The following is a 25,669-nucleotide window of genomic DNA, read 5'->3' on the forward strand; positions in this document are numbered from 1 at the left end:
CGGCTCTAAAAGAATCAATTCTTCCCAAAGTTCGGACAACTCATTGTAATATTCTCGAATGGTTTTATCTTTTTGAGTCATTGTCCGAATTTGGTCTTGTAAATTGCAGACATGTGCAATATCTTTAAGGGAATACATATTTTTGAGGTATTTTCAAGCCTTATCGGCATTCTCGAACTTAGCAAGACTAGAGCATTTCTTAATGTCTACGCTATTAATTAACCATGCATAATTTTTGCATGCCCTATCCTCCCCTTTTTCCATTTCTTTTCATAAATTTCTAAAGCCTTCTTCTTCTCCCCTTTCGTTAGAGAGGCTTCTTTATCACCCTCTTTTTTAGTGAGAGATAGTTTAGGTTCCGAATCAGAACTATCCACTAGTCTATATCCATAATCGAAGCCCACATTACATAATTTGTATCATTTAGCTTCATGGGTACGATGGTGATTTTATCATTATCATTATCATCCATCTTTTACAAGAGTGAAATAATAGAAAGAGAGAAGAAGAGATAAGAGGCAAAGAGAGTAATGAATAATACAAACTTTTGTAGCAAGCGTTACTTCAATAGCCTCTTTCTTCAAACAAACCTTCTTGAGTCAAGAACAAGGTGATGAAACATTTTTTGCAGGTGAGGCATGAAAAACGAGGCAGAAGCTTTTTACGATCTAAGATCTCCACGGCTCTGGTACCATGTAATGAAATGGTGACCTTCCACACAAGCACTTGAATCCACCACAAGAATGTCCAAAAAGACACTTCAAGTAAAACCCATAAAAGGGTATAAAAGAAAAACACAACAATCAAATAATAATAATATCTTTATTAATAACAATAATGCTTAAGAAACATTTTGGATGATTTACATGGAAGGGGTTCACCCCTATTTATACAAAGAAGAACAAGTGGGGAGAGCTTATTTGGAGCTCTCCCAAGAAAGAGTCGTTGGACTCTAGTCCAATGGCTCTTATTATAGCTGTCAACAGCTATATCTCGGTCAAGTTTCAACTGGAACTTGATTGAAAAAGGGTATCTAGTTCCTATTGAACTAGATACAAAAAAATATAAATAAAAGCAAAAGTAAAAAATAAAAAAACAAAAATATATAATAATAAATATAATAATATTATTATTTTATATATTTATATGTTACATTTTAACACCGATCTGTGTGCAAGGGAGAGGGTTTTTGCGGTTTGCTAAGTAAGAGTGCATTTCCACCATTTTTTCATTAAAGAAAGTGGGTTAAGGTAAAAAGTCTCTATTACGAGTAAAATTAGAAAACTATCATTGAATTTTTTTTGCATGCTTCGAACCTCCACACCTTACGGGCAAGGGGCACTACCCCCATGCAACCCCCTATCAACTTACCACACAGTTGGATCTGCGAAAATTATGGATATATGTCAAGGTAAAAATCAATCTCCACACTCCAATAAAGATGACATCATATGATCCAACATGGTAATGTGACAATCAAATAATGAGTAGAAACCAATTGAAAATCGAGTGCAACTATTGATATAGTACTTTTGTTTATGTAATATGAAAGTATAAATCTTATGGCATGTTCTTAAGCGTAAGATATTTAATGTTTTGCATTGTTCTTGTGAGATAGTAGATGTCTGCTGATGTCGTAAGTAGCTTAAAGAGACATCATTGATTCATGTGTTATGATTTTTTTAGAATTTTTGTTATTTTTTCTGTTTTTTCATATATTTTTGATATTTTTGAATTTTTTTTAATAAAAAAGTATGTTTTTACGATACAATACATATCTTATTTTGGGCCCAACCGATACGATTAACAATACAATAATTACAACCTTGCTCCCAACAACTATAATTCTAGCCGTTGGGAGCTCTCCAACAACTACTATGGGCTCTCCCTCAGGTCTATTTAATGGACTTCTAGTCCCCTTCATTGTCTTGCTTTTCTTGAGCATTTTGACATCTAATAAAAATATATTTCATACAATGTGAGTATATCCCTTTAGTGGCTTGTGTGTGCTCTCGAGTGCTGCTCTCTAGCTCTTAGTGGCTTTTGTTTATGTCCCTTAGAGCACTTTTGCTGGTGCGTCTGACGAGACGAAAATCACAAAAGAACTTCATTTTTAACAAATGTTGGATGCGGCAGACGCGCGAAACGCTGTCTGCTGCGTCCATAAAAGTATGTTATTTTCGTTCTACCTCCTGTTATGAAAAGAACAGGGACGGGGGAAACAAATTAAAAAAAATGCATCGTTGGGTGCACCCGATTCTCTCTCTCTCTCTCTCTCCTATGCAACGTCTAGAAGGGCGGCACAGAAGGGCGGTAGCCAGGCAGAGGGATCGACGGAGGTGAGGGCGGCCAGGCCAATGGGCTTCAGGCAACACTCTTCCTGCCTAAACACTCTCTTCTTCCTCGTCTCTTTTGGTAGTCTCCCTTCGTTCTATTCTTGCTCCTAACTGCTTCTTCTTGCTTTGTCTAACTCTTTTCGTTTTCGTGCTTCGTTTTCTCTCTCGTTTTGCTTCAGTTTCTAAGAAGGATCGAAAATTGCTTTTCATTCTTTTATGATTTATTTTCTTGTATTACCCAAATTTTAAACATTTTTTAGTTTTTAGATCCAATTCGATATCTATATCCGAAGTTAGAATCCATAATAAACATGTTAAAACACTCATATGGTGATTTAATATACCACCCAAGGATCCATAAACATGTTAGAATCCATATCAAAGAATTACAAAAACTCACCCAAGGATCCGACGCATCACATATTTAATATACCAAACCACAAACCAAACTGTGCAAAAAAATAAATCACACTATTGATTTAATGAAAATGCTAAATAGTCTAGAACATGAAAATCAACTATATCAACTCAAGCCACTCTGTTAGAAACCAGAACACTAGTCACACAACTCGTAGTCTCCAGCCAACTAATCAGGACATCACTGAGCATCCGTGCCTGAAAAACAATTTTAAAAAAACGGGAAAGAACCAAAGTCCTTTGTACGAATTCTTTTAAAAATCTAAACAGTAAAGGAAATAGCATAAACAGATTCATACATAAATTTTAGAGGAATATCACAAAGAACAATTTACCACAATCAATATACCATTCGCCAAATATGCATAAATGCATGAATCAATGAACATGCATGAATAACTTATTAAGTTATTTATCAGAGTTGCTTTTGCATGCATGTTCCTATTAAATGCACGTAAGTTTAATTTCTACTTTTCCTTAAACCCGCGTATACTCAAAACGGGAACAACTTCTCAAAGTTTAAGTTAGGTTCCCAGTTGTAGCTTAACACAATTTGTATTTTATTACTGGGTTCCACACTTGTTTCTCGATCGATATTAGGAATCCTCACTGAGTCAACGCCACCACTCCCAGGCATAGTGGTTGAAATCTCCTTAAAACTATGGTCGGGAGGTGAACCATCATATCGGGTTTAGGGCACAAACACACACAACGTTTTAGTATCCCCACGGTCCTCCATGACCGCCAGCAAAGATTCTCACACTGTGGAAGAGATATCAAGGAAGAAATTAATTACATTGTTCAGTCTTTTTTACTATTTCAAAACAAATTTCAGGTTCTTTACGTAAGAACCGTTTTTCAAATCTACATGCAAAATACACAAATTTGGGCTCTGGCCCTCACAATTTAACAATGCAATTAACTTTAGAAAACCACTAAATTTTCTGAAATAAATTTTGTAATGCATAATTAAAACCAACAACAATTGGAGCAACACATGCTCTCAGCTTACACGGCCGCAATGGTTCACATTTGACCACCAACACATCTCAACGTTGATTTATGAATCTTTGCAAAAATTTCAGTAAGCATGCAACACACACATTGATTCCAAACATTCAAAACACTCAAAATGAACCTACATGAAGCCAAATGCATGTGCATGCGAATAGATGCTTGCAGAACACATTATCATGATCAATTCAATGCATAAACAACCAAACATGCATATGATCACGGTTACGCAAACATCAAAAAAATTCAGATTTCATGCGTATGATATGCACAATTGCAAACATGATCAAATAACGATCAGTTTTCTGTAGCATCTCAAAAAGAATACATACATCAATCTTAAATATATACATGACCAAACTCATGTATTCAAACAACTATGCAAAATTTTTTACCAATTAAACAACTGGGGCCTATCCATGTTAATGATCAAATTCATGTACATGGGTAAAAAATACGCATTTCCAGTATGCTGGCTGATCCATCTACATGATTAAATGGGTCGGCCAAACCCAAAACTATGATCATAATATCCTGGACCATGTGCTGGCTGATCCATGTATACGATTAAGATTATGTACATGGATTGGCCAGACCATCAAGCATGCATATATCACTCTGCACAAGCTACATATATGCATCAATAAAACTAAAACCTATAATAATATGCAGATGCATGAGCATGTAATTCAAAACATTACATTTTAATGCATGAACATGTGGTTTAGCTAATCAAAATCAAAACATTGCATTCAGATGCATGTGCATGCAGTTTAGCTAATAAAAAAAATCAAAATATTACATTCAGATGCATGAGCATATAATCGAACAATTTGAATCAAGACAAAAAATTTTATTCAGATGTATAGGCATGTAGCCGGACAGGTCTGAATCAAGAACTGAAAAGACATGTTGTGTGTTCCAATGCACAACAGATCGGACCAGATCTGCATTCATATACTCAGCAGATCTGAACCAGATCTGCCCAAGTATCCACTCGGCAGATCAGAACCAGATCTTCACGAACATATATGCTCGGCAGATATGAATAAAAACATATATTTTAGATGCCTTATTTCATATACATGTGCATGCAACTTATATAGTCTGAAACAGTAAAACCCATTCAACTATATGCATGTCAAAAAATTATTAGGTTTGAACATATATATATATATATATGCATGAACAAAAGAAATCTGAACCATATAATGCTTTCAGAAACAAACTAAAAGAATTCATCACATGAACTGTTGCACATATTCAGCTGTATGATTAAGATGGTTGACAGGACTGAATATATATATATATATATATATATATATATATATATATATATATATATATATATATTCAGCATGTATGGCCATAAAAAAATCGACAACATATATTCAGATATATTAATATCTATGTCACATGGGTGCGGGTGTGGGGTGCGGCAAAAAAAATTATATATATATTATATAATTTTTAAGTTTTATCAGTTAACATCATTAACACTAATGAAATAAAAAACAATTATCACAATATCATCAAATCAATCCATCATGCATGCAATAAATCAAATTAACAATCTACAATTCTATTCTACAAGACTATTAGCTCTAGCTTTACTACGGTTATTCGAGTAGCATATACCATCAAACAAACTATAACTGATTTAATGAGTTATTCACAGTTTCACAGTCTGAATTAGTTCATACTTACACTGAATTAGTTCATACTTACACATGCATGGCTTAATCTTTGAGACAAGCATATGACTACTGGCAGGATCAACCCGGTAGCATCCCTCGTAAACATCGCAGCACTGGCCTGAAGGCCGCGCAACTGCGAAGCGTCATCCGTCGATTTCGACATTGAAAATATCAGTGCAGGAAGGAGAGCTGTTTCGACTCCCCACTTGAGCCAACACATACCGAACATCCGAAAGCCCACATAGCGGCAAGGGGAGGGGCCGAGCCCCGTCCCTGCGCTCCCTGTTGGCAGGGGAGGGGCCGAGCCCCCTCTCTGCGCCCTCTTTGTGTAGGGGAGGGGCCGAGCTCCCTCCTTGCCATCCCTCTTTGTGCAGGGGAGGGGCCGAGCCCCCTTCCTGCACTCTCTGTTGGCAGGGGAGGGGTCGAGCCCCCTCCTTGTGCCCTCTTTGTGCAGGGGAGGGGTCAAGCCCCCTCCTTGCGCTCCCTGTTGGCAGGAGAGGGGCCGAGCCCCCTCCCTGTCCTCCCTCTTTGTGCAGGGGAGGGGCCGAGCCCCCTCCTTGCACTCTCTGTTGGCAGGGGAGGGGCCGAGCCCCCTCCCTGCGCCCTCTTTGTACAGGGGAGGGGTCGAGCTACCTCCCTGCACTCTTTGTTGGCAGGGGAGGGGCCGAGCCCCCTCCCTGCACCCTCTTTGTGCAGGGGATGGGTCGAAGAGGAGAGTAGAGGGAGTCAGAGAGGAGAGGAGGAGAGCAAAGAGGAGAGAGCATACCTGGAGAGGAGCGGTCGGCGACGGCCTCGCGGTCCGGCGAAGGCTTCAGGAGGAGAGGTCGGGAAGAGAGGAAGGGAGGATTAGGGCAAAAATTTGACCTAATCCACCCCTAAGCAACACATTTATCGGGTGATTTTTTTTAAAGTTTAAAAAAAGACACAAATGACCCTGGGTGCGTTGACCGCACCTAGGGTCACGTTGACCGCACCGGGTGCTGCACCCGCACGCGCGACGCGACGCGGGTGCGACACCCGTTTTGCCGAGTTCCTATGACATAGATTAATATCAAACTCATCACATCCGAACCTTTATGCATGCCTTTTAGATGCAAATTTAATAAAACCCATACAGCTAAATTCTGGTGCCTCTTTGCATGACGAGAAATTTGAACATATACATATTCACAAATATATTCAATGGCATGAACAATAAAAATCACTAAACTTGTTTATATGCATCATATGTGTATTTGCTATGCATAAGCCATGAAACAGAAAATCGACATGCCTATTCTTGGATTTAAAATCGTCAAATCTGAGAATGTATATGCCTATACATATTCAGATGCATGAATCAAGGAATCAACATATATATATATATATATATATATATATATATATATATTCAAAATTTTGATGCATAAGGGAAATCATCATCCATAAAAACAATAAATTTACATATATATATATATTCGACATTATGTGTATATATATATATACATTATACATAAAATCAGATTTCCCTTTTTTCCTCTAATATCTATACATAAATCGATTTATACATATTCCCAGCCCAAAAAATTTAGAGAGAAACCCGTAGCTTGATTCAAAGCGTGGAAAAAGATCCGAAAAATCGATGGATGCTTTAGAAAAACTACTTTTTTTCTTCTTTTTTTCTTTCTTCCTTTTCTTTTCTCTCATTCTTTCTTTTTTTTCTCTCTCCTCACGAGTTTTGAGTTTTCTCTCTTTTTTTCTCTATCTCACTCTCTTTCTCTCTTTATCTCTTTCTCTCTCTAGAAACTCGAGTTCTAGAGAGAGGCTTAGATAAGTCCTTTTTTATATTGTTTTGTTTTATTTTTTTATTTTATTTTATTTTTTAATAGCTTCTAGATAAGGGTGACGTCCGCTCTAGAGCTCTCTTTTAGAGAGTAGAGTTCTACCAAAAGTAGAACTCTACCTCTTCTAGATCTTTTGTTATTTTATTAATTATTTATTATTTAATTAATTATTTTCATTTAATATCCTAAAGAATATTTTAGATGGTGTCGCCCCCCCCTAGAAGACTCTTTAGGCAGGTAAAACTCTACCTCATCCTCTTTAAATTTAAAGGTTGATTTTAAAGTTTTAAAATAACAATGGATGGATTTCAGATCCAAATTTGGATTCATGATCCAAATCCATATGATCCTACTTGGACCATATCCTAGTCAATATGGATCTTGGATTGGGTCTAGATCCATATTAACTTGGATTAAACAGAGCGGATCCAATCCGACCCAATCTATAAAATGTCAAAAATGGAGGCAGGTCATTTTTGAAAAATGCGATCTTCGGGTCAACCGTAATCCGATTTCAAAAAAACAGGTCACTAACTAATCAATATTCCGAGGCGGATCTAACGGTGTTCATAGTTGAATTTTGCTTCTTAATTTCACTTGAATTTTTGCTCAAATTTAAATGTTAAAAACCAAAAATTTCTAAAATTATAATTATCTCTACTAGGACTTATCAGTGGGCTCTGGACCATGCTCAGACTCAGCTGACTTCACCTATAAAATTAACTTATTTTCCATGATTTTATCAATTTCAAATAAATATATAATTTAAAAATATAATTATTTTTCATGATTTTATCAATTTTAAATAAATATATAATTTAAAAATTATATTTTTACATTTTAAAAATCATGAAAAATATCCGATATTACACTAACACGTTTCATTGTGTACATGAAGGGTTATGTCATGTCGACATGGGAGTATGAGGCCTATCTTATGTGTTTGTTAACATAGATTAGAATGTGCTCTCTTTGTTTTGCAAGTTCCAAAATTTCTCTAAAATCTCTTGGTTCTTGTAGCTGAAAAGTAAGGTCACTCTTTGCCCACCTTAAGGTAGTTTGGGAATTGGAAGACCCTAGCCTCAACGTAGAATTGCTATCTATGGTGGAAATATTTGTTTTTTCCTTTTTGTGCACTGCTCCTAGAGCTTGGTTATAGCTGATATTCTTGAAAATCTGTGCTTATGCTTGACCTTGTACCGTTTAATAGTTTAAAAGCAAATGACACTGGGTTAGCTCACCTTGCTAGGGAGTGAACACGATTGTTCGTGGCTTCCCGAACATCCTGAATTTGAACTGCAGGGTATATATTCGTTGTCTTAGGTACTGAAGCTAAGGGGAGACCTACCTAGTGGGCTGAGGGTTCTGCAAGAGGTCGCTAAGGGTAGAGACTCTGAGGGTTCTACACCAGAGGGTTCTATGCAGGGGTTAGTAAATGTGGGTCCCTCACGGCCATCCTAAAATAAACCGACTGTTTTCCTTGTCAAAAGAAAAAAAGCAAATGAAAGATTAAGTTTGATATTCAACTATTTTGTGTTCCTTTAAATGACATACTGTTTAGTTATGCACTTGTCCCTTTAAACATTAATTTAAAAAATGCACTAGAAAAAAGTCTTTACTCATGCTTCTATTAGCTACTGATTGCTCTACAAATGTATATTTGTTTACATGGTCTTTGTTGAAGTCTTGGCTAAGGCAGTGTGCTTTAATTTCACAGGTAATTTTGATGAGTGGAATAAGTCCTGATGCTTTTGAGGACTTATCCTCTAATAAAAGCTTGGGTGATAGGATTCCACACTATAATAATATTTTGAGGTTTGCTGTTCTGAAAAAAGACCATTGCTTTATGGCAATTGGAGGCTGTTGGAGCAGCGAAATTGATGGTGGTGATCCATCTTTGGATCACACTGCTTTGATTCGAACAGCTTTAAGGTGCAAGCCTACAAAGACGTTTTTCTGATTCTCAATTCTTCTACTTTCATTCTTCATTATTTTTTTCTACTGAAGAAAATTAAAACTTTATTCTCTTGACAGGCATACGAAAGAAATTACCCAACTTGATTTGCACAATTGTATTCACTGGAATCGCTTTCTGGAGGTAATTTCTTTTTCTGGTTGTGATTGCTGATCTCCCTTATGTTGTTTCGGTTCAGTTCCTTTTATTTTTTTTATAATAATGTCACCAAATGGTAATTGGAAGATCTGGATAATTTTTCTTGTGATATTATTGCTCTTGGTTATTCTGTTATGCAATTCTTGGGGATGGTGTTTCTTGTGCATAACATGGATTTTTTGCAGTCTGGTTTCATGTCCAATAAATCCAAAACACTTTGTTCATGCTATGGTTGTATATTGTTCATCATGTGAATACAGTTTGATCTAGATTGCTGTTAGTGATACTGGAACCACTCGGGTTTAGTTGAAAGAGATTTAAATACATGATTTTAGTTGTAACACTATTGTATATGTGACTGAAACATGTATATGAGCAAAAATACAAAACTCTTTTGAACTTAGAACAAGAGGCTAAAAGGACTTACTATGCATAACAATTATGACATCCTTTTATTTTGTTGTAATATCATCTTCCATGGCCTTTATGGTGGCAATGACTGTCAAATTTTAATTTAATATCTATTCAACAAAATTTTCCTTTAATAATGGTATTATGGCTCTTCGAATGTTCTGCATTTATGATGGTCATTGTGTTAACACGAACCCAAAATTGATACCAGCAACTGCAGAGCAGAGAGAGCACAGAGGTTTGCTCTTAATGATTTGATTCTCTGTGAAGAGCTGCACCTCTATGATTCATTATATAAACAATAACCCTAATAGGGTGGGATACAACACAATACAAAGAATTAGAAGCAATTACATCTGTCCCATAAGGGACGTTGCATAAATAGCACACACAAAATACATAAATTACCAACAGGCCCAATACAGACGTCACTTTCAGAATTTACCAATTTATCCTTCACCTGTTCTAACACTCCCCTTCAAGTTATACATGGCATTGCCATGTGACATGCATAACTTGCTCTTCAGAAAATTATGTCTATCTCTTGATAACCCCTTGGTGAATATATCTGCCTCCTGCTAATCTGAATCATCAATTTTTTTTTCATCTCCTCTGACTCAATTTTGTCCCTTGATAAAATGATAATCAATTTGAAATGCTTTGATCTATCATGCAAAACCGGATTGGTTTCTATTGCTATTGTGCTCTTATCACAATATAATAATAGATTTTGAAACCTTTAGTCTGAGTGCCCGTAGAAAATCTCTCACCCATGAAACTTCTGTTATTAAACTTTACAAGGCTCTATATTCCGCTTCCTAACTTGTCCTGGCAGTACTTTTCTGTTTTCTGCTTTTCCAACATATGATATTCTGTCCTAATTATACATAATAACCAGATACCAACCTCCTTTGATCCAGATCGCGAGCCCAATCAACATCAAAATATCCAATAACATGCTGTATACACAATTTTCTGGGATCATTCTTACGATGTAATAAACCATGACAAAGAGTTCCTTTGACATACCTCATTATCCACTTCAATGCTTCCAAATGAATATCCCTTGGAGAGTACATAAATTGACATACCTGGTTTACAACGAATGCTATATCTGGTCTTGTAATGGTCAGATACTGCAATGCTCCAACCATGCTGTGATATCTTTCTGGATCTGCAAGAAGCTTTCCTTCACTCAGATATAGTTTCTTATTCATGCATGCTGGAGTATCTATGGGCTTACAATTATGCATTTTAAACTTGTGCAGCATAGCATACACATTTTTTGTTGTGGCAACCTCATACAATCTCTGTTTCTGTCCACTTCAATGCCCAAGAAATATTTGAGTTGGCCAAGATCTTTCATCTTAAACATGTCATTTAGAAAAATCTTGATTTCTTGAATCAAACTTGAGCTCCTTGTAACTATAATATCATCAACATAAAGTATTATAATCACAATTCCATCAGAACCATGATAAATACATGAGTTATCAACTATGTCACATGGGTGTGGGTGCGGCAAAAAAAAATATATATATATATATATATAAATATATAAATAAAACCAGATTTTCCCTAAAATCCAATGGTAAAAAAAATAATCTGATTCTCGTTGCTTTAAAACCCAACGTGAACATCTATAAATAAAACCAATTTTTTCCCTAAAATCCAACGTGAACCTCTGTAAAAAAAATCTGTTTCTCGTTGCTTTAGAACCCAACATGAACGTCTATAAATAAAACCAGATTATTCCCTAAAATCCAACATGAACCTCTGTAAAAAAAATCTGATTCTCGTTGCTTTTAAACCCAACGTGAACATCTATAAATAACACCAGATTTTTCTTTAAAATCCAATGTGAATTTCTGTAAAAAAAAATCTGGTTCTCGTTGCTTTAAAACCCAACGTGAACATCTATAAATAAAACCAGATTTTTCAACACCTAAAATTACATATTTTTCATCAATCTAAATGAGAGAGATTGAAGGAGAGAATGAGAGACAAAGAGAATGCATACCAGACGGTGTCGCTCGAGGTCGTCGTCGGCGTTGGGGTAGGGAGATTGGTTGTTGTCGACGTTGGGATCGGGTCGTCTCCGGCATCGGGTCGTCGCATAGTCGAGGTCGGGATTAGGGCAAATTTTTTTTGCCCTAATCCTCCTCTCAGCCCTTTTTTATCGGGCTTTGTTTTTTTAAAAGTCCAAACATTGGACAGTTATAACCCAGGGTCGGGTTGACCGCATCAGGTGCCGCACCTGCACGCCCACCCGCGTCGCATCGCATCACATCGATGTAGGTACGGCACCTGGTTGGCCGAATCCCTGTGACTTAGGTTATCATCTGGAATCTTTCTAAAACCTTGTTCCTTGATAGTATTATAAACTATGTCACACGGACTCGGCTAAGGAGGTGCCGCACCCGAGTCGACACGCCCCGACACGGGTGCGGACTTGGGTGTGGCTTCGGACTCGGCCCGGACTCGGTCAACGCCGAGTCGGACTCGGTCAATGAGTCCAGGCCGAGTCCGTCCACATTTTGGACTCGGTCAACTTTGACCGAGTCCAAAAATGTCCCTAAAAAACCAATTTTTTATATTTTTTATTTAAAAAAATATATATAAAAAAGTGACAATGCTGCAGTCACAGCACAGTGCACAGTCTGTGCAGTGTGCACAGTCTGCAGTGTGCACAGTGCACAGTGCACAGTCTGTGACTGTGTGCACAGTCACAGTGCTGTGGACTGTGCACAGTCACAGTCTTTGACTGTGCACAGTCATGTGACTGTGCACAGTCACACGGACTGTGCTGTGGCATTTTAAAAATAAAATTATATATATATATATATATATATATATATATATATATATATATATATTTGCCGAGACCCGTGTCCGAAAATTTTAAAATTGTGCCGCACCCGTGTCGCACCCGCACCCGCACCCATGTGACATAGATTATAAAAGTTGTCAAACCAGGTCCTTTAAATAGATCGATTCCACTTACACACATATCTTCTCGGATCTGCATGTGAAAAACCTAAGGGCTGCTCCGGGTATACCTCTTTTTTAAGCTCGTGCGACAACACATTTTTAACTTCTAACTGAAACAAGGGCCAATCAAAAGACAAAGCAAGGGATAATATTATTCTTACGCTAACAATATTCGCTACAGGCCTAAAAATTTCTTCATAGTTCCTTCTTTGTTGTTGATTTTAACCTTTAGCAACCAACCTTACTTTAAACCACTCTATGCTCCCATTATATTTTATTTGATCTTATACACCCATTTGCTGGCCACAGCATTTTATTTTTAGGTTTCTCTACAATAGTCCATATATAATTTTGATACATGGCTTCTATTTCATCTTTCATAGCCTCTATCCACCTTCTATCCTTAGAGGTATCTATAATGCTGTTTGGCTCCTTAACCTTATATACTTATGAATATCTGAAAATAAATTGAAAAGTTTTCATAAGAAATAAATCTGTCAACTGGATGTCGGACTCTTGATGATCTTCTCAACCCTTCATGCTGATTAGCTTCATTGGTTGTTGTCCTTTTCCCATCATCTGTGGATTGTTGTTGCTTTAGTTGTCATAGGTGCTAGGCAGATCCTAGGCGGTGAGCCCCTAAAAAGGCTTAGCCGGGGTCTGGGCGGTACCCCAAATAAAAAAAATTAAAAACATAAAAAGCATAATAAGAAACATGTATGCAATATAAAATCAATCAACAATATGCAATAGACAAATACTATGTTGTTGAACACTGTAAAACAATTATATCACATAACCTTAGCTTGCCCAAACAAATTAAAGAATAAATTAACGATTGAATAAACAAACCATACGACTAACAATGTGAATGAACAATACACAAAAAAATAAAATCATGTATACAAAAAAATTAACAACAATAGACAAATAATGCCTTCTTAACAATAGACATAATGCAAGCAATCAACAAATAATATGTCTTCCTCTTCTTCTTCTCAACAATAGACATAATACAAGCAATAGACAAATAACATGTCTTTTCCTTCTTGAAGAAGAAAACAAATGATTTTTTTTAAAAAGATTTTCAAACAAAAAACTTTAAAAGAAAGAAAAAAGCCTAGGCAGTAATATAGGGCCCCACCGCCCAAACCTGGTCGCCCAGGAGGTGGGCCTTCACCTAGGCGCCACATTTGAAAACTAAGGCTGACGTTGATCGATCGACTGTTGATATGCTATGTCACATGGGTGCGGGTGCGGGGATTCAGCACTTCCAAAAAACTCGGGTGCGGCAGGGGCAAAAATGTATATATATATATATATATATATATATATATATATATATATATATATATATATATATATATATATATATATATATATATATAAAGGGGGTCGGGGGAACACGCGGGTTTTTCAAATTTCATTGCACGATAGCACAAGCAAGGCTACCACCATCATGGAGAGAGAAAATCCCTTATGAAAAAAAGGATCAGCTGACAGCAGCTGTCAGCTGCTGACAGAACAGCTGCTGTCAGCAGATGACAGACAGCTGCTGCTGCTGTCAGCAGCTGACAGACAGCTGCTGTCAGCAGTTTTTTTTTTTTTTAAATTAAAAAAAATTTCGCAGCCCATTTCATAGGGAAAATTTTAAAAAAAAATCCAAAAAAATGGACCTAAATGATCCTGGGTGCTGTCAATGCATCCAGGAACGGGTTGACTGCACCCGGTGCCGCACCCGCTGCACCCTGCTAGCCGAATCCCTGTGACATAGTTGATATGTAGTATTCAACTTTCTCCTATGTAACCGCGACCCGTCGTTTCAGCTGTCTTAATCGTGTCAACACATGTCGAGACTGGGGTGGGTACAGGGCACAGTGTGGGTACATTGCGGGTTGGGTCCCGTATTGAATCGGGTCAGGATGGGTCTAACACACACTCGAACCTTAGAAAACATTTACAATCCCCCCACCCCTCGAAACCCCAGACCCTCTTTGCTCTCCCAAAACCCTTAACCTGTCTCTCTCTCGTCTCGCTCTTCCCCCCTCTTTGGCTTTCGTCTTCCCCTTCTCTCTCCCTCTGGTCTTGACTTCACCCTTGTCTCTCTCTCTATTCACCTCTCTTGATTTACCCTCTCTCTCTCTCACCATCCCCCCTCTCTCTCCATCTCACTGCAATAATGAGAGAGAGAGACTATGTAACACCAACTCTTCTAACAGGTCATCGCATCCGCATGCGGCACTTAGACACAACTTCATTTGTGTCAGGTGAAGTCAACCACACCGAGGTTCATTTCTATCCAAAAGTAGATCCAATGTTAAGTTGTACATGTATATATATGTATTTTCATACATATATATATATTGTTGGTTTATATTGTACATATAAACATATATATATATTCATATATATGTATATATATATATTATGTATAAATGATGTAATAGGTAAATACCCATTATGGGTATTTTGGTCATTTCAGTTCTTGTAATAGGTTGTGCCCATTAGGGGAAAATTAGTGCTTTATTTTATTCTTTTCTTTTTGTCTTTTTATGTTTTCAAAGGGACTATTTTGTCAAAACTAAATATAGTTGTTAGGTTCTTTTTTGACTAGTCAACATAGAATTGATGAGGCAATAGAGCTGTTGGAACAATCTAACATCTCTATTGAGGTCTCCCTCTCTCTTGTATATGTATAAATAGGGGTTTTTATTCCTTTTCATTTGCCAATGCTTCTCTTAAGCATTTTTGCTCAATAACGATAAATATTTTTATGTTTTCTGTTCTTCTATTTAGTTTAATGTTTTATATGCACCTATGTCACATGGATGCGAGTGCGGGTGCAGGGATGCGGCACTTTAAAAAACCTTGGGTGCGAGAGTGCGGCATGGCAAAAATGTAAAAAATTATATATATTATATTATATATATATAATTTTGAAGTTTTAATAGTTAATAATGTCATAATATCATTCATCATGCATGCAATATATCAAATTAACAATTCTACAATTTTTTTCTACATCATAAAAACTAACACCGCAATTAAATCAACCTAAATATCATTCAAATAAGTAATGCAGAAAATAACTAAATTACATACAAAAAATATATCCTATAATGTATATGACGATGAAGTAATTGATCCTAATAATTTTTTGCTTCATCATCAAATGCATCATAAAAAAGGAGACTGTGTTAAGATAAATCCATGTTTGTCATGTTGAAATCATGCTCTCCCTCAAAGTCACACTCTTCTGAGTTTACATTCCAAAATTTGGATGTTCCTTGTATGCGTTACAAACCTAATTTGAAAATGTTAAATACAATACAAGTATATTTAAATGAAAAACTAAGAAAGAATCAAATAACTAAGAGCAAATTAGTACTTGTATTAATCATTGGCTCGCGAAAGTAGTCGAAGATTTCAATGAACATATACTAAATCCTCTGCACGCTTGCTGGTGAGTTTGTTTATCTTCATGTTGTGGATTTGAGAATATGTGCTCAAATTTCTTTCACAACATGATGAACTAGCAGGCTGAGATAACAATCTAAATGCAAGACGTTGGGGAAGGTGTTTCTGATCCAAATGTTGACCACCATGTAATAGGATCTATATTATTCTGCTCTCTCGCGAGTAATACTTGTCCATATAATCTCGAAAATGCAATTTTTTCAAACTCTTGTGTGACTTGATTTAGAATATGTGATTATGGATGAAGTCTTGTCATACACATATTTCTATGCCTTGATATCTCTGAGTCTAAATTTGGAGGGACATGACCAATACCACCTTTCAGCCACTTTTTTGCATAGTATTTTGGATTAAGAGAATGTGCCATGCAATGCAAAGGAATATTACTCTTATCTCATCTTCTGACTAAAATTGAATGAATATGGTTAAAAAATTCTGAATCATTCAATGCAGAATTTTTTTCTTCATGCTTGAAAACTACAACTTGTATTTTTTCAATCATATTATCCCACATTTCATAAACTCTGTGAAGCATGAGCTCATCCTTACCAACTTTTCTCAACATTTCCCAAATAGGTTGCGTAAATTGAAGGAAGCATACAATCTGTCCCAAAACTCATCATCAACAATGAATTTCTTAATTTCTCGAGCCTTGACATCATCATCAACACGATAGAATGTACAATTTTCATCAGTCACCATGCTACCCAAACCATTCTTCACTTTTTTAATCCTCTTCACCATCACAATGATGGACGCAAAACGTGTTTCAACGACCTTCAACAATTTCAGGTCAGAATTTCTAATGCCTATTAACACGATGGTGGTTAACAAAAAATTTCTAATGCTTTTGACATATCTTTCTAAATCTTTAATCCATGAACATAAAGCATATGCTTGTGAATTTTCTTCTTCTTTGGGGTTGCAAATGCTCTTTAGGGTCATATTTAAGCTGTGTGCTATACAGAGAGTCCAAAAAATATGAGGGTACTCACTCTCCAAACTCAACGTTGCACTTTTACAAACTGGAGCATTGTCTGTAATGATTTGTATTACTTTATAATCACCCACTTCTTTTATGACTTCTATAAACAACCCCTTCAAATACTCCATATTTTTATATTCCCCAAATGCATCAACTGCTTTCAAGAATACTGTACCTCTAAGCGAAGAAGCAATGAAATTGATTAGTGGACGTCTTTGAATATCTGTCTATCCATCAGAAACAATAGAAACTCTATTTTGCTCCGAATATTTTTTAATCTCTAACAACCTTTCCACATTTGTCCTCTCTTCTGCAAGAAGTGTGGTTCATAGTTTTTCTGAGCTTGGAGACACGTAGCCACTCAAATTACAATTTGCCAAAGATGTTACTAAATCCTTCCAATAAGGACTTATAGCCGCAGTAAATGGTAGTGAACTAGAATAAAATACCTCCCTACATTTTCTATCTATATTCTCCCTTTCATATGTATTGAATAATGCTTGTATCGTTTCTCTACCTCCTACATTGATTTTTTTTTTCAGCATCTTTTTGGTGACTTCCAAATGGCACACTAATTGCACAAAAATCACTCATTGTTTTTCTCTTCTTATATTCTTCTTGTATTGTTTTCGAATTGCCTCGTCAACTTTTATGCATCCTGAAATGACAAATGAGCATTCACTCTTGTGTAAGACTCAACAAAATCTCTTTCAAAGAGGTTGCATCGAAATCTCTTGTTTCTACCACCTCCTTCTCCAGATTTTGCAAGCTCATCTACATGTACCTATAGTGGTCCCACATCATCACTCCCACCATAACTATCAGCAACACTAGTAGCCAAACTCACATGTGGGGATGGGGATGACGCAAGTTCTTTCCCTTTATCTGTCGTTTTTGTCCTGAAAGCACAAAAAAAAATTATATTAAAATCAATTATGCAACACAATCAAGATTTATAATATTGAGTGCAAAGTCAATAACATATACAATAAGTTTAAAAAATATAGTAGTAGTACGTATAAATAAATACCGAAAGTTACGAGAAAAACATATAAACATTAATCATTAATATAAAAGTGATCACTCCTAAACATGGGATTATAAAAAATATATTTTATAGGATTAATTAAGCACTCGTGAAAACACCGAGATATATCGCTAATTTTATAGTTTTGAAGTGTCTTATTTTTTTATTAAGAAATCATGATCCAAGAGTCGATTCTCACTAAATCAAGCATGCTAAACACATCTAATGGTTCCGATCTGTCATAAAAACATACTTTTTCATTAAGAATTCATGATCCAAGAGTCGATTCTCACTAAATCAAGCATGCTAAACACATCTAATGGTTCAGATCTGTCATAAGTTATGACAGATACGAACCATTAGATGTGTTTAGCATGCTTGATTTAGTGAGAATCGACTCTTGGATCATGATTTCTTAATGAAAAAATATGTTTTTATGAGAAAAAAACCTATATAGGTAAGATTTCGGTGATCCAAAAGTCGGAAAGACAGTCGGCAGGGCAATGCCTCTGTCGGGAAATATTGACATTCGTCGGGGCTTTGCCTCTGCTGGAGAATAACAAGGCCCTCTGCCAAAAAGATTGTTGGTAGGGGCCTCGCCCCTGCCGGAAGAAAGATGGTCGATAGGGGAAAGGCCCTTGCCGAAAGAGGACTGCCGGCAAGGGCCTCACCCTTGCCGGAAAAACGACTGACGATAGGGGCAAAGCCCTTGACAGAGAAAGCCCGTCGACAGGGGTCCTGCCCTACCAGAAAAACAATCCGCAGGGGCAAAACCCCCTGCCAGGAAAATGGCGGTCGGTAGGGGCTTTGCCCCTGCCATGAATGCCAATGTCAGGGGCTTTGCCTTTGCCAGAAGGTATAGTCGGCGGGGGCAAGCCCCTGCATGAGGAGATGGAGGGAGGCAGGGCTTCGCCCTTCCTGCCGAAACTTTGAGCGACAAGGGTGAAGCCCCTGCCAGATAGGACTCAAGCGACAAAGAGGGGGAGGGGCGCGACAGGGCCGCCGACTCTCCAATAGCACAAAGAGGTGGGAGGGAGGGGCGACAGGGGCTGCCAACCACCTGCCGACCCTCAGTTAGGCCCTAAAGGAGAGGGGGAGGGTGGTAGGGGCCACCGGCCACCTGCTGGACTCCCTCTTGCAAACAGAGAGGGAGGAAGGCGCGACAGGGGCCACCGGCCTCTTGCTGGCGAACACAGGGAGAGGGAGGAAGGAGAAGACAAAGGGAAAAGTAGAGGAAGAGGAGTGTACCTGTGAGCTCCGACCGTCGTTGGGGTTGTGGGTGGCGTTGACGTTGGCGATCGCCGGTGGTCTGCGACAAGGGAGAGGAGGAGGTGGCGTCGGGCTCCCGTGAGAGACGCCGGGAGGAGAGGAGGTGAGCGAGAGAGTAGAGGAGCACGAGAGAGGAGAGGAGAGGAGAGGAGAGGAGAGGAGAGGAAAGGTCCAGCGAAGGTCCGCGGCGGCGTCATAGTCCGGCAGAGAGATCAACGTCGGGGTTCGGTTACGAAGTCAGGAGGAGATGCAGAAAGAATTAGGGCAAAAAAAAATGCCCTAATCCTCTCTTCACAACCCTTTTGATCGGGCCAATTTTGTAAGTCCGAAAGTAGCACCAAAAAGACCCTGGGTGCATTGACCACACCCAGGGTCTGGTTAACCGCGCACACGCGTCGCATTGCGTCTACGCGGGTGCGTCACCTGGTTTGCCGAATCCCTGTGACTTAGATATGCACTTAGTGCTTTTATTGTTGCCCTTTGTTGGCTATTGTATTGTCCCATAATGGACTTGTGCTTGTGTATATTGTGATTGTGATCTTGTAAGCCCTTAGTGGCATTGGTTTGTGCTTGTGCACTTATGTGAATGTGATCTTGTAAGCCTTTAGTGGCATTGTTTTTGCATTTTTTTGCTATTTCATTATATGGTATCAGAGCCAAGTAATTCTTGGCATTTTGTCTGTTGGGTGATCGTTGTGTGGCTTGGATTCAAAGGAAATCTTGTCCCGGTCTGCATCTTATATTCTTAAAAAAAATATATTTGTTATTTTTTATTAAAAAAACTTTTAATATTTTTTAATTATCATTGTACTTGTTTTTGTTAAATATCTTATAAGGCTTATTTGTTTAATCTTGTGAAATTATATATATGTATATGAAATCATGTTTGAATCTTAATTTTTCAAAACTTGCTTTATTTGATATATATGTATATAATCTTGTATGCTTGAGCATGTATTGTTGGCATTTAAAAAAACTTTAAATATTTTTTAATTATCATTGGACTTGTTTTTGTTAAATATCTTATAAGGCTTATTTGTTTAATCTTGTGAAATTATATATATGTGTATTTATGTAATCATGTTTGAATCTTAATTTTTCAAAACTTGCTTTATTTGATATATATGTATATAATCTTGTATGGTTGAGCGTGTATTGTTGGCATTTAGATGCTTTATTTGAACAAGTCATGATTATAAATGTTAATTCATGTCCGTATTTATTATTGAACTTTGTTTTGTTCTCTTTTGAAAAATTACCATATATTTTAAAATAATGAGATATTTTAAAATAATGATGTTATGCATATTTCACAAGTATGATCTTATGAAATTTTGCTTAAACTTGTGTTTAATATTTTTCTTTACTCTTGGTTTATTAAAAATGGCATATGAAGTGTTAAAAATCATGATCTAACTTATGAATAAGTAATTTTTATGTTAATATTTGATCGTACACTCATGAATGCTTTACATGATGAATACGATTGTTTATTCATGCATAAGGTATTGAGCATAATTTCTTATGGGAAGTCATTCACTTTAATAAATGCCATTTATGGCTCTTTTGTGGGACAATAATAGTTATGATATTATGTGTTTCTCTTATTGATCCTTTTTGTGGTACTTATGATTATGTTATTTTTTTAGTCTCCTGGCATTATTTTACATGAGATTATGTTGCATACTTAGTTTTTAATAAAATATAAAAGACTTTTGATTCATTGCATACTTGTTATTTATAAAATATAAATTTTTATATTGTGCCCTTAGTGCCTTAATCTATCACTTGCATATACATGAGTTTTTTGATCTCTTTATGAGTATCCATGATTAGTTGTACTTGTGTATGTACTTGGTTTTCTATATAGTACTTTGAGAATCTCTATATATGTTTTGGCCCTTTTTAATGTCATATGACATTTATTGTCTCATAGTAGACTTGTAATCTCAATTGAGTTATCTCTCTATATAACTTGCTTATATTTATATGATTGCATTGCATTTGATTGCATCAATTGACACTTGTTGTACATATGATTGCACTATATTCATTCAAAGTTTTCATCTACCGTTATTAGGATTTGATTTGAAACTTTATTTTTTCAAATTGGTTCTTATATATTAACTCACTTATTTGGAAATTGACTTTTGTTTGTATTTATTGCCTTCTTATGGCATTTGTATTGTCCATCACAATCTTTTATATAATGCATAATTTTTCTTAGCCTTGATATTGTTGAATCAAAGATGTTTGTTGGGCTGAGTTGTGTGCACCTTGTTTTATGTCAGTTTAGATTGTCAACTTATAGTTTGGCTTATGTGATCTCTGATTGTGTGAGTTTGTTGAATTACTCATTTGTTTTTTACCATTGTCTTTATTATGGATGTTTATAATTATGTGTATCTGTGATGCCTATCTATTTTTGAAACCATGGTGTTTCGAAAGATTGTTAAAGATTGATATTCTTATTAGTGATATTAGCTTGTTGTTATTACAAGCTCTTTTACCTTGCTTGCTTCCTCCTATTATGCCTCTTATCTAAGTGTCATTATATATAGACAAAATATGTTTATTCATACCTTTGTGTGTGTGTGTGTTTTAGCTCATTAGTGGCGTTTTTGTTGTACTCAATGTTATAAAAAATGTGCCTTAAGCCGCAAAAGGCGTGCCTTGCCTTGAGGTGCGGCCCTCTGTGCCTCAAGGCCCATTTTTTTTTTACAACAAGATTTCTGAGGCATGATCAACAAGATTTTTGTAGGTTAATCTCATATATTTTCCAATTATTTCAGTTATGTAATCAGTTTCTTAGTATATTACTATATTTTAACTTTTGTTGATTAATCTCGTATATTTTTCACTTATTTCAATTATGTAATTAGTTTTTTAATATATTTTAACTTTTGTTGGTTAATCTCATACATTTTCTAGTTATGTAATCAGTTTTTAGTTACTTTTATATGTTAATCTCATATTTTTTAGAATAATCTCATATATTTTAACTTTTGTAGGTTAATCTCATATATTTTCCAGTTATTTCAGTTGTGTAATCAGTTTCTTAGTATATTTTAACTTTTGTTGGTTAATCTCATATATTTTCCAGTTATGTAATCAGTTTTTAGTTACTTTTATATGTTAATCTCATATTTTTTAGAATAATCTCATATATTTTAACTTTTGTAGGTTAATCTCATATATTTTTCAATTATTTCAGTTATGTAATCAGTTTCTTAGTATATTTTAACTTTTGTTGGTTAATCTCATATATTTTCCAGTTAAGTAATCAGTTTTTTAGTTACTTTTATATGTTAATCTCATATTTTTTAGAATAATCTCATATATTTTAACTTTTGTTGGTTAATCTCATATATTTTCCAGTTATGTGATCAGTTTCTTAGTATATTTTATCTTTTGTTGGTTAATCTCATATATTTTCCAGTTATGTAATCATTTTTTAGTTACTTTTATATGTTAATCTCATATTTTTTAGAATAATCTTATATATTTTATTTTTTGTAGGTTAATCTCATATATATATTTTAACTTTTGTTGGTTAATCTCATATATTTTCCAGTTATGTAATCAGTTTTTTAGTTACTTTTATATGTTAATCTCATATTTTCCAGTTATGTAATCATTTTTTTAGTTACTTTTATATGTTAATCTCATATTTTTTAGAATAATCTCATATATTTTGACTTTTGTAGGTTAATCTCATATATTTTCCAGTTATTTCAGTTATGTAATCAATTTCTTAGTATATTTTAACTTTTGTTGGTTAATCTCATATATTTTCCAGTTATGTAATCAGTTTTTTAGTTACTTTTATATGTTAATCTCATAGTTTTAGTACTTATTTGAGATTTTCTATTTCTTATTGGTTGTTATTTCATCAATAAGGCATTTCTTTATTTATTTATATTTTTAGATTTTTTTTTATAATTTTTTATGAGGCTTACGCCTCGCCTCGGTTTTTGGTGTAGCGCCTCGCTACGCCTCAACGCTTTTCACAACACTCGTTGTGGTCGATGATACACTTATTTTTAAGTGTTATTATATGTAGACAGGGGATGTGTTTTAATGTGGTGAGTTATGTGTACCATTTGGTTATACTCTTGATCTTGTCGCTGATGCACTTGTTTTGAGTGTCATTATATGTAGACAAAAGATGTTTATCTACACCTCCTTTTGTGTGGTTTTTGCCATTACTGACATTCTTGTTATACTCTTGCTCTAGTCGTTGATATACTTGTTTTGAGTATCATTACATGTAGACAAAAGATGTTTATTCTCACTTTTATGTGATTTTTAGCTCTTTATTGACATGGTGATTATGCTCTTGTTTTAGTCGTTGGTACACTTGATTTTTGAGGTTTGGAGGCCTAGTGAGGTGATTACTTGTGGTGGTCAAACTATTGTTAAAGTTTGCAAAATATAACTTCTTGATATTTGTGAGAATTTAAATTTCTTCATAATTTTCGCAAATCGGTATTGATTTGCAAATATCATTCTCTTTGTTACTTGGGATTTTTAAAAACTCTCTTTGAAATTTCTAAACTTTTACTAGTTTTTTCTTGCATGGAAGATGTTTATGGATAAAAATTTCAAGCATTTTTGCATACTTGTGATGTTTAATAAAAATCTTATTCTTTATATTTTGACCTTTCTTGTGTGTTTTCCATTGTGGGTTTTGAGAGTGTGCTTCTTAATTAAACACTTGTGTGTTGTCTACTAGATATTGGACACTTTGGTTTGTAATCGAAGGATACTTGTTTCTTTACATTAAATTCATGTATTCTATGTGCATTTTATTGATAAAAATAGTTATTTTTATTGTTGTTTCATGTGCATTAAATATGATTTAATTGTATATATGTGTGTGTTTCATATTAATTAGCTTCACATTATTGTATGCATGAATTTAATTAGCTCCTCTCTTCGTGATCGGTCTCTTTTTGAAGTGCTATATTTTATATGCATGTTATTTGAAATGCTTGCGATATTATTTATGCATAATTGTTTATCTCTTCTTGATGATTTATGTATCCTTTAGTGATCACATCTTCTTATCGATCAACATTTATGTCTTCTTAAAAAATATGTTGATTTTGAGTTTATGGTTTAATTTCATAAAAATTGATCCTTGAGGATTACTCCTTATCTTTTTTAATGATTCCTTCATTTTTCTAAAAATTATTACCCTTTTTTTAAAATTCTACGTGTTATTGTTGTTTTGAAAGTATATTATTTTTTAAAACTTTATAACTATTGAGTCAAGATATTTTCCGTGCGTAGTTGGAACCTTTGTTTTGTTCTCTCTACATGTTCCTAAAGATGTGATGGATTGAGAAAAAAATATATTTGACGCATCATATCATGAAGATGGAGATAGCTGATGAGTGCATTTATAGACGATTACCAATGAAGACATTCATAGACTTGTATTTGCAATATTCTCTGATGTGACATAAAGATATTGACTTCCATTGAAGACACTTGAAGACTTTGATCCTTCCTCTTGATTCTTTTTGTATTTTCAAACTTTTCGTATATCACACCGTAAGTTTGAAGGAGAGTGTTAAGTTATACATGTATATATATTTTATTTATAAACGATGTAATAATTAAATACCCATTAGGGGTATTTTGGTTATTTCAGTTCTTGTAATAGGCTGTGCCCATTAGTGGCAAACTAATACTTTATTTTATGTTTTTTCTTTTTTGTCTTTTTCTGTTTTTATAGGAACTATTTGGTCAAATACCAAATATAGTTGTTAGGGTCTTTTTTGATTAGTTAACATAGAGTTGACGAGTCAATGGAGCTGTTGTAACACTCCAGTAGCTCTATTGAGGTCTCCCTCTCTCTTGTATGTGTATAAATATGACCTTTTATCCCCTTTTCATTTTCCAATGCTTCTCTTAAGCATTTATGCTCAATAAAGATAAATATTTTTATGTTTTGTGTTATTCTATTTAGTTCTTTAATGTTTTATATGCACTTAGTGCTTTTGTTTGTGCCCTTTGTTGGTTATTATATTGTCCCATGGGGGACTTGTGCTTGTGCACATAATGATTCTGATCCAATAAGCTCTTAGTGACATTGTTTTTG

The 25,669-nt window shown here is 35.4% G+C and overlaps 1 protein-coding gene across 2 annotated transcripts in view; it reads left to right on the forward strand.

Moving 5' to 3' along the window:
* The window catches only part of LOC149816889 (protein SHORT ROOT IN SALT MEDIUM 1-like), a 75,132-nt gene that overhangs the window by 38,331 nt on the left and 11,132 nt on the right, over positions 1 to 25,669 (forward strand). For both annotated transcript variants that reach the window (XM_089987493.1, XM_089987494.1), the window contains exons 11-12: positions 9,005 to 9,219; positions 9,322 to 9,385. In XM_089987493.1, coding sequence (XP_089843619.1) covers positions 9,005 to 9,219; positions 9,322 to 9,385 — 279 coding nt within the window. The remainder of the gene's footprint in view (positions 1 to 9,004; positions 9,220 to 9,321; positions 9,386 to 25,669) is intronic.

The sequence above is a fragment of the Nuphar pumila genome, chromosome 14 (assembly GCF_984573655.1).
Source record: "Nuphar pumila chromosome 14, dmNupPumi1.hap1.1, whole genome shotgun sequence".
Lineage (NCBI taxonomy): Eukaryota > Viridiplantae > Streptophyta > Magnoliopsida > Nymphaeales > Nymphaeaceae > Nuphar > Nuphar pumila.